Source organism: Maylandia zebra, linkage group LG4, assembly GCF_041146795.1.
Source record: "Maylandia zebra isolate NMK-2024a linkage group LG4, Mzebra_GT3a, whole genome shotgun sequence".
In the NCBI taxonomy this organism is placed as follows: Eukaryota; Metazoa; Chordata; class Actinopteri; order Cichliformes; family Cichlidae; genus Maylandia; species Maylandia zebra.
Window position 1 is genome coordinate 911142 of NC_135170.1, and position 13470 is coordinate 924611.

Here is a 13470-nt window from a genome sequence, read left to right on the forward strand (position 1 = left end):
GAACCAAAAGAATGACAACACCACGGAACAGAAGCTTGATACCATCATGGGGAGGCTCGCAGCGCTCCAACGGGAAATCGAGGCCCCAGTGTCAGAGTGCTAAATTCACTGCTCGCATAAAGGAGAAATCAACAATATTCTACATTTGGACACCACGGCGCCAGCTGCTCAGGCCCAAGGCTGGAGCCCACCAAAACAACTCCCTGATAACGACTGTGTGATGACTATTCTTCCCATCCCATGAAGGACACCTGGATCGGCTGGAGGACTGTTTACTTAGCCTGATACAGCGAAGGACACTGTCTCAGCTGAACTATGGCCACGCACACACATACACTTACACTGATAAGCACGCACTCATCCCCTCCCTTCCAAACGCCTTCGATGCTTGTTCCTGCGGGGGAAGGCAGCGGGTCTGCGTGCCGCGCTGAAATGGTAGCATGGTGCAGGACGACTGCTGTGTTCCTTCGAATCACCCCCCACCCCCCTATCCATCCCCTGTGGCTAGTCACGTGCTCTAATGTTGTGATGTGGACATTAATGTGCTCTCTGTGCAGAGGAATTTTTTTTTGTTTCCTGTTCTCATACTGTCCTCCCATAGGTGCCCAGCGTGAGAAGAGGTCTCTTTTTTTTCCTCTTGTACTTTTCCCAATGTTGTGTAATTTTTTCAGTGTTATTCTCCCAATGCTGCCGATCTCCGACTGTATTCCCTTGTGTTGTCTTGTTGTTGTGTGTGTAAGTCGGGGGGGGGGGGGGGTCCTATTCCTCTGTGGGGCAACCTGCATATGGCCAATAAAGCATTCATTCATTCATTCATTCATGTAGGAGACATACTGATAAACATGATCAATCCTTTATCAAACATTCAAAGGTACAATTTTAATTCAAAATAAACAAATATACATACTAATAATACAAATAGACATTTGAAAAAGTCAATCTTCATGACTCTTCTGCTTCCTGTAGAAGACACTTTAGTGATCTGCCTGTCCAAACAACCAGTCTTTGTTTTAACACGAACCTGACGTACAAGTCCTTTACCGTCAGAAATTGCTTCCACAATCCTTCCAGTCACCCAAGAGTTACGAGGCGCAGAATCATCGACAACGATAACCACATCCCCAGGAAGTTCCGTCCGATTCTCTGCCACGTCTGACGCTCTGGGGCAGGTACTCCTTAACCCAGCGCTTCCAGAACAGGTCAGACATGTACTGTACTTGCCTCCATCGACGTCGTCCATACACGTCCCCCTTCTGAAACACTCCTGGTGGTATCAATGGCTTGGTCTTAAGCAGCAACAGATGGTTAGGAGTCAAGGCCTCCAAATCATTAGGATTAGTAGAGGCTTTGGTTATTGGTCTACTGTTCACAATAGCCTCTGCCTCACAAAGAACTGTACAAAGGCCTTCTTCGTCCAAATTCTGCACTTTCAAAATGGAATTTAACACCTTCCTGACAGACCTTATGAGACGTTCCCAAACACCGCCATGACGGGAACCAGCAGGGGGATTAAAAAATCCACTTTATGCCCTTTTGCAGCAGCATCTCATGAATCTGTTCCTGATTCCATCCTTCCACTGCCTCTTTCAACTCACGTTCGCCACCCACAAAGTTCACAGAGCACACTTCTTCCAGTGTAACCTCCTGGTCCAGTATTATGTCATTTCCTCTGGGAATATTCCTGTCCTGTTGCTGTCGGTTGCCACCAAACATGAACCCAAAATCACCAAAGAAACTGGAGAAGATCTTGCTGTGAGAGCTGTGGTGACCCTCTTTTAGCCTGTACTCTCCATACATGTCATACTGTTTCCTTTTCTCCTTATCTGAGAGGACCTCATAGGCTGCCCCCAAGTCTGCGAACTTGTCCAGGGCTTGCGGGTCGTCTTGGTTTCTGTCGGGGTGTAACTGCAAAGCCAGCTTTCTGTAGGCCTTCTTGATGTCCCTGATTGATGCACTCTTGTATTCATTTGCATCAACAGCATTAACTAAATTGGCCATTTTAATCTCTGGATCATTTACAGAGAGCTTTCGAAAATCAAGGTTCACTGGCCAATTAATTTCTGGTTCAGCAAGAAACTTTGGCCCTGACAACCAGGAATCATCCTTGACAAACTTCCGTTTAAGGCTCACAGCTCGCTGTTCTACAGCCTTCCTATTATTTGACATTTTTACCCGATTGCACCTAAAAGGTAAACCAATGGTGTAATGACCATCAACCAACTTAACAGAGTCCATCACTGACTTCATAAGCTGCTGATCTTCTCTAGACAAAGCAAACTGCTCATCCTGAATACATTCTGGAAAATCAGCCTTCATTTGACCTTCCCACAGCTCATCCAATCTTGACACGGAAATCCTATTGACACTCACATCAAAAATGTCAGTCTTACGATCTTCTCTGAGAGTCACCGTCCAACCCAGCATAGTTTTTACCGCATAGGGACCTCCATCCTGACTTCTAACAACCTCCCATGGCTCTAAAGCCTTGGGCACATTGGTCCCGATCAACAGGTCTACCCCGGAATTTATCTCCAGTATCTTAATATGGCGCAAATGTGGCCATCTACTGAGATGCCATCTACATACTCAGCAGGCATATACTGACAGCTTCTGACCATTTCTCTTGGATGGCCTCTAGTGTATTGCTCGAGAAAATATAAACAATCCTTAGCACTGTGAGCTTGACTCTCCACCATGTGCTCAAAAGCTCTCATAAATGTTTGATATTGCAAAGGATCACCATCAAATAACTGAATGTCACGACTTGGTAGCAAAAACAGAGACTGCTGCTCAGCTAATAAAGTTGTAATTTCATTTTGTTTCTTCAAAACTGTGACTAGATGATCATAACCCTCACTACCTTGCACTGTATGTGTAAGAGGTTTCGATTGTGCGTGAGACTGCGACATCATCCGAGTAGTCGAAACTGCACCTGGAAATACTTGATATAACTTCGTCTCTGACTGTTCCAACGAAACGACCTTGGGCTGAGAAATATTTTTAACCTTGGGCCTTACATCCAATACCTGCGCTTGATGATCACTTGCATCAACACCCTGATATGGTCGCTCTGGTAACACAGGTTTGAACGTCGGAGCATTGGGATTTAAAAACGACTAAACTCCCCTGCTCTCGTTCTAAATTTAAGTTAAGATGGCGCCGGTGAGGTCGGCTGCTGTCACGACTGCTCCGACCACTTTTTCTTTGTCTTTGTTTTTTAAGTTAGTTTTCAGCGTTTCTAAATCGGCAAAATCATCACCATTGGGTACATTAGGTATGACAGTGACACTCTTGTTTCTATTGGTATACAATGTACTCACAATTCGAAGTTTTTAACTCCGGATCCGAGCTGGCCGAGTGAGATCTCAAGGGAGAACAAAGGGAAGCGGCGGCGGCCTAGAGGGGCTGCAATCGGGACTGCAATCTCCTCTGCTTCACCGAGACATGGCTGAACCCAGCGGTGCCGGACCACGCCATCCAGCCGGCCGAGTTCTTCTCGGTTCACCGCATGGACAGGACACGGGACTCGGGGAAGTCAAGGGGAGGCGGCGTGTGTTTAATGGTGAACAACAACTGGTGCAACAGTGCGAACATTGTTCCTCTCACACGCTCCTGCACACCAAATCTGGAACTACTGTCCATCATGTGTCGTCCTTTTTATCTACCTCGGGAATTTACATCGGTCATTGTAAGTGCCGTTTATATTCCACCACAAGCGGACACGGTCACCGCCTTATGCGAGCTGCATGAGGCACTCACACAGCACCAGACACAACACCGGGACGCTGCGCTTATTGTGACGGGGGACTTTAATAGCGCCAACCTCAAACGCGCAGCGCCGAACTTTTATCAACACATCACCTGCCCCACCAGGGGTGAAAGGACACTGGACCACTGCTACACTACGGTCAAGGACGGCTACAAGGCACAATCCCGCCCCCCGTTTGGCAAATCTGATCACGCCGCCATCTTCCTCATGCCAAAATACAAACAAAGGCTGAAACAGGAAGTTCCGGTTCAGAGGAAGGTCGCGCGCTGAACGGATCAATCGGTGGCCGCGTTACAGGACACACTCGATGACGCAGACTGGGGCATGTTCAGAAACAGCTCCGACGATGACGTCAACGTGTTTACGGAAGCGGTTGTGGGATTCATCGGGAAACTAGCGGATGATACCGTGGAGACAAAGACTATCACAACGTTTCCCAACCAGAAGCCGTGGGTGGATAAAACCATCCGCGACGCTCTGAGATCCCGCACCGCTGCCTACAACACGGGACTCACAACGGGGGACATGGACCCGTACAAAGCCGCGTCATATAACGTGCGGAGGGCGGTGAAAGAGGCGAAGCAGCGCTACGGGAGGAAACTAGAGTCACAACTCCAACAGAGTGACTCTAGGAGCCTGTGGCGGGGACTAAGGACAATAACGGACTATAAAGCACCAACAACCGGTATGACGAACGCGGCCGTGACTTTGGCAGACGAGCTGAACACTTTCTATGCTCGCTTCGAGGCTGCAGCTAAGGTCTCCAACAATGCTAGTGTTAGCGGCGCTAACGGCTGCAGACAGGAAGATACTGCCAGCACCGGAAACGTGCTCGTCATCTCCGAGCATGAAGTAAGGAGAGCCTTCAAGAGAGTGAACACCAGGAAAGCAGCAGGACCAGACGGCATCCCAGGTCGTATCCTAAGAGACTGCGCATACCAGCTAGCTCCTGTGTCCACTGAGATATTCAACATCTCTTTATCTCAGTCGGTGATCCCCACATGCTTCAAAGAGTCCATCATTGTTCCTGTCCCGAAGAAACCCCACCCTGCTTCTCTCAATGACTATCGCCCTGTAGCCCTCACCTCAGTAGTGATGAAGTGCTTTGAACGCCTGGTCAGAGACTTCATCATTTCTTCACTACCAGACACACTGGACCCACTACAGTTCGCTTACCGTCCAAATCGTTCCACAGACGATGCCATCTCTCATCTCCTCCACACATCACTCACTCACTTGGACACTAGAAGGGGGAATTATGTTAAAATGCTCTTCATAGACTACAGCTCTGCATTTAACACCATAATTCCCTCCACACTCACCACCAAGCTGGAGCATCTGGGACTCAGCTCATCTATGTGTCAGTGGATCTCCAACTTCCTAACTGGCAGACCACAGGCAGTAAGGATGGGCGGACATGTCTCAGCCTCCACCACTCTCAGCACTGGAGCCCCCCAGGGGTGTGTTCTGAGCCCCCTGCTGTACTCTTTGTACACATATGACTGCGTGGCCACTACCAGCTCCACCACCATCATCAAGTTTGCTGACGACACCGTCGTGGTGGGCCTGATCTCTGATAACAACGAGACGGCCTACCTGAAGGAGATTAGGAATCTGGAGAACTGGTGCCAGAGGAACAACCTCCTTCTAAACGTCAGTAAGACAAAGGAGCTGATAGTGGACTTCAGCACTAAGCAGGAGAGGAACTACCAGACCCCCGTCATCAACGAGTGCCCAGTGGAGAGAGTGGACAGCTTCAAATACCTCGGAGTTCACATCACGCAGGACCTGTCATGGTCCTGTCACATCAACACCGTGGTGAAAAAGGCCCGACAGCGTCTCTACCACCTCAGACGCTTGAGAGACTTCCAACTGCCCTCCAAGGTGCTCAGGAACTTTTACTCGTGCACCATAGAGAGCATCCTGACGGGAAACATCTTAACCTGGTTCGGGAACAGCACCATGCAGGACAGACGAGCTCTACAGAGGGTTGTGCGGTCAGCTGAGCGCACCATCCGCTCCGAGCTCCCTGACCTGCACTCAATCTACAGCAGGCGGTGCTGGACCAAGGCCAGGAAGATGGTGAAGGACCTCAGCCATCCCAACAACAGACTGTTCTCTCTGCTGAGGTCAGGAAAGCGATTCCGCTCCCTGAAGACCAACACAGAGAGACTGAGGAGGAGCTTCTTCCCGCAGGCGATACGGTCTCTCAATCACACCACCACACAGTACTGACCCACACATATGGTTCTTACACACACACTGGACTTTCTGGACTTTGTTTTTGCACAACACTGGTCACTATATTCTTCATTTCCAGTTAATACTTGTACAGCTGCTGTTATTGTGTATATATTTATTTATATTTAGATTTCTTCATACATTCTTATATAGTTCTATATTGTGTATTGTGTATTTTGTTGTACAGTTATTTTATTTTCAACTTTAATTTATATATTTTATCTTATTCTTCCCAGTTAAATTTACCCTTCATTCTAATTTGTGTTGTACAGTTATTTCATTTTTAACCTTAATTTATATTTTATTCCTTCCTAGTTAAATTTACCCTTTTTAATTTTTCATATTTATTTCCTATCTTATTCATAGCCTTTCCTTTTTTGTTTTCTTTAGGTCACGAGCAGTTGTCCAAGCATTTCACTACATATCGTACTGTGTATGACTGTGTACGTGACAAATAAAATTTGAATTTGAATTTAAATAAGAATTCATTCCATCAGATTTAACATTAGCAGCACTTGAGACTCGGGACATTTCAGAAGTTTTTAAAACATTCACCTTTGCTGCTGAGGCTGCTATTTCAGTTTCTAAGTCAAGCAGCTCCTTTCTTTTCTTAAGCTGTATTTCTTGTTCTTCCAAAGCATGCTTTTCTTTCAACAACCTCTGTCGAACAAGAAGGGCAGCCATGTCAGCTTCTGCCATTATGCGTGCTGACAAGGCAGATTAAACTATTGAGCCACTGAGTTTGCTTTTCCTACAACTTCTGCTTACAACATTAGAGATGCTATCACTTGGATTAACATCATCTATCGTAGTGTGCCGTTCTGTTTGAAGCCTTTCAATCTGATTCTCCAAAGCCTTAGCAGTAGGTTTCGGCTGTCTTTTCTTTCCATCCACATCACCACATTGTATTAATTGGTGTGTCTCCATTTTTTTCAAAACATTACAAAATCCAAACGCTGAACTGCACCTATGCCACACAGCCTCATTCCAACACATCAACTTGATGACATTCCCTTCAATAAACCTTGGACACACACAATTAACAGGAGCAATATCCCCCACTATCTGCCTATTAAACCTAACTAACTCAACCTAGTCTTCCGTACATACTAGCGGTGGGTATTTATGTACCTCCATACCGTCAGATGTGAGGAAGACAAACTGTCTTAAACACAAACTGCGGCGGTACTCCCAAGCCAATGGCTTCAGCCGCCTGATGCACAATAACTAGAAAGAAAATCAGTACAAGGCCTTGTGCAGCTGTACTGCTAAAACCTAACAGGGGAATAAGACTCCTGAAAGAAATCTGTATTGTGTAGCCAAAGGCTTAATCTAACAGCGTGTCGACAAAGGCAACAGCAAACTATAAAACTCTCACCAATAAAACTCATCTATATATAAATAAGACAATAAAACCTACAAAATTTTCTGTTGACAATTTGTTGCGGCTCCTCCAACCTATGGTCGCGGCAGGCTAAACATGAGGACACCGATGACGCGCAGCAATGAACACATAAAATACACTGTAACATTTGCTCCTTTTATTCCACATGCAACTGTCCAATATACAAATCAGCACATGGGATTAACTATTAAACAAATGCACTCTGTGTGGCTTCACGTGTTCTGTTGATGTTTACATGATCGAAATGACTTGAACACAAACAAACAAACAAAGAGGAAGACCACACCGGAAGGAAAAAACTACAAGTCCCAGCATCCTCTGTGTTTAGGGCGGAGCAGTGAAAGTGAAAGCCTTCAGAGTAGCAGGAGGAGGAAGGTGGAGCTGAGGCCGGTCAGTGTTAACATGAATATGTTTCTTCTTATGACATAAAATAATTCCACGCTGTTCGTGTCTGTGGGTGAAGCGTGAGGCCGGTCGGCTCCTCTCAGCACTTTCTGTCCACTCCGTTGATTTCCTGTAAGTAGAGAGGAAGTGAAGCGAAGTGCGCAGTTTAGCTGAGCCTCCATTTAGTGTGAGAGAGCAGGAGGAGAGTGAGAGCTGTGCTGAGGCAGGTGAGTGTTAACACCGCTCTGACATTACTGTGTCTCTGTGGCGGGAGCAACAGGCTCCGTCAGTGGAGGCAAAAATAATCAGACTTTGGTTTTTCAAAGGAAACAACTTTATGTCGGAAGTTCCCGCACGCTCATTGGATAACGGTGTGTCAATCGCAAGTTATTAGCCAATGAGCGTGCGGATTCACAGAAAGACCCGCCTTTATCACGGGACTTTAAAAACAACAATGGCGACAGAAACTCTGTGAGTGGAGTTCAGGGTGACGTTATGAAACTGTGACGTTTGAGCCACTTCCTGTTCTCAGTCCCAGCGTCCTGATCACCGAGGTTTCTGTTGCTCTGATATCTGATATTGATTATATCGGTAAACAGGCTGTAGCATAAACATCAGGTCTGTTCTTCCTACCTCGCTTACTACATCCAAGACCAAATCATCGCGCTAACTTTGAGCTCGCTATCCCGGTTCTCCGAACACACCTGTTGTTGACGATCAGTACAGCTGGATGAAGTCATGTGAGATCACTGGGTGTCGTAAAAGGGGCTACGCATCGATAGTAGAAACATTGATCGGCAACCCTCTGATTGGTCGGCGAAAATGTCGAAGGAGCGCGCTCGGTATTTTTCGGCAGCAGAGCAAGAACTCCTGAGTGAGGGATTTCAGGAGTTTCAGAGTTTAATTAAAACGCAAGGGAACACTGCAAAGGCTGCAAAAGCAAGGAGAGAGGGCTGGCAGAAAGTTGCTGACAAATCAAACTCGTAAGTAATTTAATAATAACAATAATAATAATAATAATAATAATAATAATAATAATAATAATGGATTTGATTTATATAGCGCTTTTCAAGGCACCCAAAGCGCTTTACAATAGCACTATTCATTCACTCTCACATTCACACACTGGTGGAGGCAGCTACGGTTGTAGCCACAGCTGCCCTGGGGCAGACTGACAGAAGCCAGGCTGCCATATCGCGCCATCGGCCCCTCTGGCCAACACCAGTAGGCGGTAGGGTAGATTTATCATATTACACTATATTATCCAATATTATATTACATTATATTATATTATAATATGTTATATTATATCCTCTTTCACATTAGAGCCACAACAGGACCCACTAGAACATGGGAACAAGTAAAAGTGAAATATAAGAATATTCTATAGAATGGTAATATTTATCACTTATATTGCTTTTAGTCTCTTGGAAAGAGACCCTGAAATAATCTGTTTGTTTGTTTATAACAGCAACCAAGAAAAGGGCAGAGCAAACAAAGACAGGTGGTGGTCCTGCACCCCCTCGTCAACAAGTTGGTTAAGTAAATAATACCCTCACGGGAAAATCGATATCTCTCTATGAGCACACTGTCGCGCTGAGCTAAAGGATCCTGTCTGTCCCGCAATATACGCTGAATTCTGAGGACTCTCCTTATCAATCTTGCACCTTCCGCAATGGGTGGCTCGCGTATACGGACAGGACATGGCTGCGACAGACTTCCCAAATCCACCTTCGCTTTTATAGCCGTGGTCTCTCATCTTGATTACACGAAGTAATTTACAATTACTACTCTGAAATATGAATTACATCTGTAATAATCACATACATGTAATAGAATGTTAATAGTACATTTCCCTTTTTTAGGAAATGACCTGTATGTATCTGTGTGACATCAATAACAGGATCAGGTGCTGCATTATCTTTAGTTACATTGATGTTATTTATTTATGGTGAAACAGTGGTAAAATATCGCTGTTGCTTTCGTATAAATGAAGCGGACATACCTGCGTGGCCGCGATCTAATCCTGTTTACATAAAGTAAACCTGCTCGGGACCTGCTTACGGCTCTGTTGCTATGGCAGCAAGTCCCGGATGAGCTTCGGGGAACCGAACGACCCAAGATCACGCGAAATCGTCAGCAATCAAATCCAGCTAACTTACTTAGCGAGGTACGAAGAACGGACCCCGGGGCCCTATTTCAGGAAGCCGGTTTAGAAAACTCAGAGTGAAAAACGATACTCAGGGTTGAGTAACACCGAACTGTCCAACTCGGAATATTCGGTTTCAGAAAGGCTGATAACAAGTAGTTCAGTCAACGTGGAGTTGCTTTAACCCCAAGTTAAACGCGCGCACGAGGATACATAAAGCCCTGATTAGTGGAGCACAGATTAAGCGAGTCACCATGGAGATGGAGGGAAAGAAGGCGCGGTCAATGTATTTTACAGCGCTTGAGGCCGAAATTCTGATGGCAGCATATGCCGATAACATGCAAATTTTGCGGAAAAAAAGTAACACAGCCTCAGCTGCAAAAGAAAGAGAGCATGCATGGCAAAACATAGCCGACAGAGTCAATGCGTGAGTGTTAATTTAAACATTGATCTAGGGATTTCCACCCATTCAACACGTTATTTTATTATATTTTATTTTATTTTTTATTTCATACATTTTATTTTGTGATGTGATGTGAGCGCAGGTGCAACCCAACAGGCCCCAAACGTTCCTGGCAGCAAGTAAAAATGAAATATAAAAATATAGTCCAAACAGGTAAGGTGTAATTGTATTATGAGCCATAGTGCTTGGTCTGTTTGTCCCATGTAAATCAATTGCAGTTAGAGGCTACATTAATTTCCCCTCTGTAAGCACTTATTGAAATTATCTGAGCACATTACAAGTACATATTTGCTTACTCTGTATGCTCAAATGTGGCCCGTTATAGCCAACAGAAAAAAAGCGGAGGCCCGAAAAACAGGTGGGGGTCCTCCACCACCACCACTCACAGAGGCTGAGCAGTTGGCTTCCACATTTGTGATAATGTTGGCAGCATCACATATGATCTTCACAGTGCAGAGAACACAAATTAGCATCCATTACTATGATGAAATAATTTGTTAGTTTGACATGCTACAGGGAACTATGTACCTGTACATTAATGCTGTGGAAAGACTTCCTGTTCACATAGTCTCCTTCATTTACTGAAGGAGCAATGATTGGAATGTGAGTGCCATCTATACAGCCAATCACGCCTGGGAACCCTGAAAATAAATGTAAAATTTAAGTAGTAGTTCAAGTATCACCACATCATGAATTAAGTTTTGTTCATCCTGATACCTGCAATTTTGTGGAATCCCTCTTTGATAAATCTTGTGGGTCTATGACCGGGGAACACCACAAACGAGTACAGGAGACGTTTCAGTGCAACTGTAACATTCCTGACTGCCCGACAGACGGTAGCCTTGGAAACGTGCTCAGCGTCACCAATATTATACAGAAAGCTCCCGTTTGCAAAAAACCGAAGTGCAATACAAATAATATGTACAGAACTGAGAGGATGTCCGATGTGTCACATGAGCAATATTAGGCCTGAGGATGTTATTCAAATAAATTATAGCTTGTGCTGAAAAACGGTAACGTTCACACAGGAAATCATCAGGAAATGATAAAATGTCCAAACGCGCTCTGATCACTCTCTCCCGGCGGAGAGCTCTGCGGAGAATTTGGGCTTCAACATCTACTGGCTCTTCAAGGAAGGAGCACGCCATGTCTGACACTTCCTACAGTCAGGTTTCTGACAAAGAGGCGGAGAAGGTCAGGGTTAGTTGAAGTAAACCTGCTAGGGGGCAGGTTAGCTTCATGGAGTGTGTCGTCATAGTAACTCACTCAGAATTAATCTAAACTCGCTTTGTGAAACCGAAAACCCAGAGTTTTCGTTAACTCAGGGTATACTTACTCAGAGTTTGCACTAAACCGGCTTCTTGAAACAGGGCCCAGGTCTGTTCTGAAAACTGGCTTTATTTTTTCAAAGTAAGGGAATATCTGTGGTGTGATACCGCGGGCTCATGGGCTAAGGACTTGGATTGACAAGTCAAGCGCAGATGATTGTGTTGTTTCTTATAAAGGCTTGTGTGTGTGTGTCTTCCTATGTGTGTCCTTGTGTCAGTGGAACTGAATCAGTGTGTTAGAGAAAGTGCTCCTCTGCTGTGCCGTCATCGTGTGGATGCTTCTTTTAAAGTTGGAACTCATGTTTTTATGATCTGCTTCATTTCATTGAACCTTTATTTCTAACCATGAAGTCCCTTTGAGGTTACAGCCTCCTGGTTAGGTTTAGGCTGTTATTGTGCTTCAGGCTGAAACATGAGGAGTAAGGAGTGGGGCTGGTTAGCCCTCATGACCCTCACCATAACACATACGTCACAGGACAGTGTTTACCACAGAAACTCCATGAAATGATCAATGAGAACTTTAGAAACCCGTCAGTGTGATGCTTCCAGTACAACAGCACCTCTGAGTGTGTGTGTTTGCCTCTCAGACTAACTCCACCCTGACATCAAGAAGATGGAGGAAGAGGATGAAGCAGGATCTGCAGCATCCAGCTGTGTGTCTGTGAGGAGTGACTGGTCCAAAGGAGAACCTCCACACTTCAGTAATGAACCTGCAGCAACAATGTAAGAGAGCTGCTGACTCATTTATTCAGTGTAAATAATGATTTTTGATGCAATGGAGAAGAAAAATGACAAAAACAGTTTTAAAAATAAGGATTAAAATATTACAAACTATGTTTTTGAGTTTCCTGATGTAGTACAAAAATATATGAACATAACTGTATATAGGGCAGATATTTTACGGTTCTTTTAGGCAGCACCAAAAAACAAAAAGACTATTTTTAAGCTGTCTGAGGTAGTGAGTCAACATGTCACACTGGGTCAAAGGTCAGGGAGTAAAAGTGTGCTTTAAAGGAGGTTTAAAAGCAGCGAGTGAAGGAGCCTGTCGAGGTAAATCGTTCCATAACTGATCAAATTCAGTTGGTGGACCTCTGTGTGAAATCAAGCATCTGGTCCACAGAGAGGATAACCCTCACATGGGCTGTACAACATTATATAGTGAGACAAAAACAGAGATTATCGTAGCCATGGCTCTCTCGCATGGACGTGGCAGTCTTGCTGTCTGCTGGGATGGGCTGTGGCAAAGAGAGCAGAGAAAAACTCTGATTTTCTCTGCTGATGGTTTCTGGTGTTTGGGTCTGTTTTTCTGTATTTATGCAGATAAAGTGTAAACTCAGATGAATTATACCATCAAATTTTAAAGGAAAATATCAGAATGAGCCAGTTGGGATTAGTATCTTGCCCAAGGATATTTGACACGCAGACTGGAGGAGCCTGGGATCGAACCATCAACCGTCCGATCAGTAGGTGACCAGCTCTACCTCCTGAGCTACAGCCACCCTGATTCATCAGATTTGAGGTGTTACCTCCTTTGACAGCATCACAGTATCAGCTTGAAGCACTTGTTGCTGCTGAGTTTGCATCTTTTGCTGTGAAGTACAGCCAGACTTTTGACCGCTTCGCCTTGGGCATTTTTAATCTGTAGCTCTGCTCTAAAAGAACGTACGTACCTGGACCCGCCTACTATCCTCGGAAACGTAAAATGATTGGCTAGAATCCAAAGTGTATGAC

General features: G+C 45.0%; 1 protein-coding gene and 1 long non-coding RNA gene across 4 annotated transcripts in view; one reads left to right on the forward strand and one right to left on the reverse strand.

Annotated features, from left to right (window-relative positions):
- Positions 1–7536: 7536 nt before the first annotated feature.
- On the reverse strand, positions 7537–8796 carry LOC143418273 (uncharacterized). Its single transcript, XR_013098199.1, has 2 exons — positions 8433–8796; positions 7537–7929 (listed from the first exon to the last, which is right to left on the reverse strand). It is a non-coding gene; the product is annotated as an uncharacterized LOC143418273 (long non-coding RNA).
- The window catches only part of LOC112431392 (NACHT, LRR and PYD domains-containing protein 12-like), a 43102-nt gene continuing 37389 nt past the window's right edge, over positions 7758–13470 (forward strand). For 2 of the 3 annotated variants that reach the window (XM_076882827.1, XM_076882832.1), the window contains exons 1-2: positions 7921–8026; positions 12327–12462. In XM_076882827.1, the coding sequence (XP_076738942.1) occupies positions 12353–12462 (110 nt within the window). In that variant the 5' untranslated portion in view covers positions 7921–8026; positions 12327–12352. Of the gene's footprint in view, positions 7806–7920; positions 8027–12326; positions 12463–13470 lie in introns of those variants that run through there. The other variant, XM_076882828.1, reaches the window with a different exon arrangement.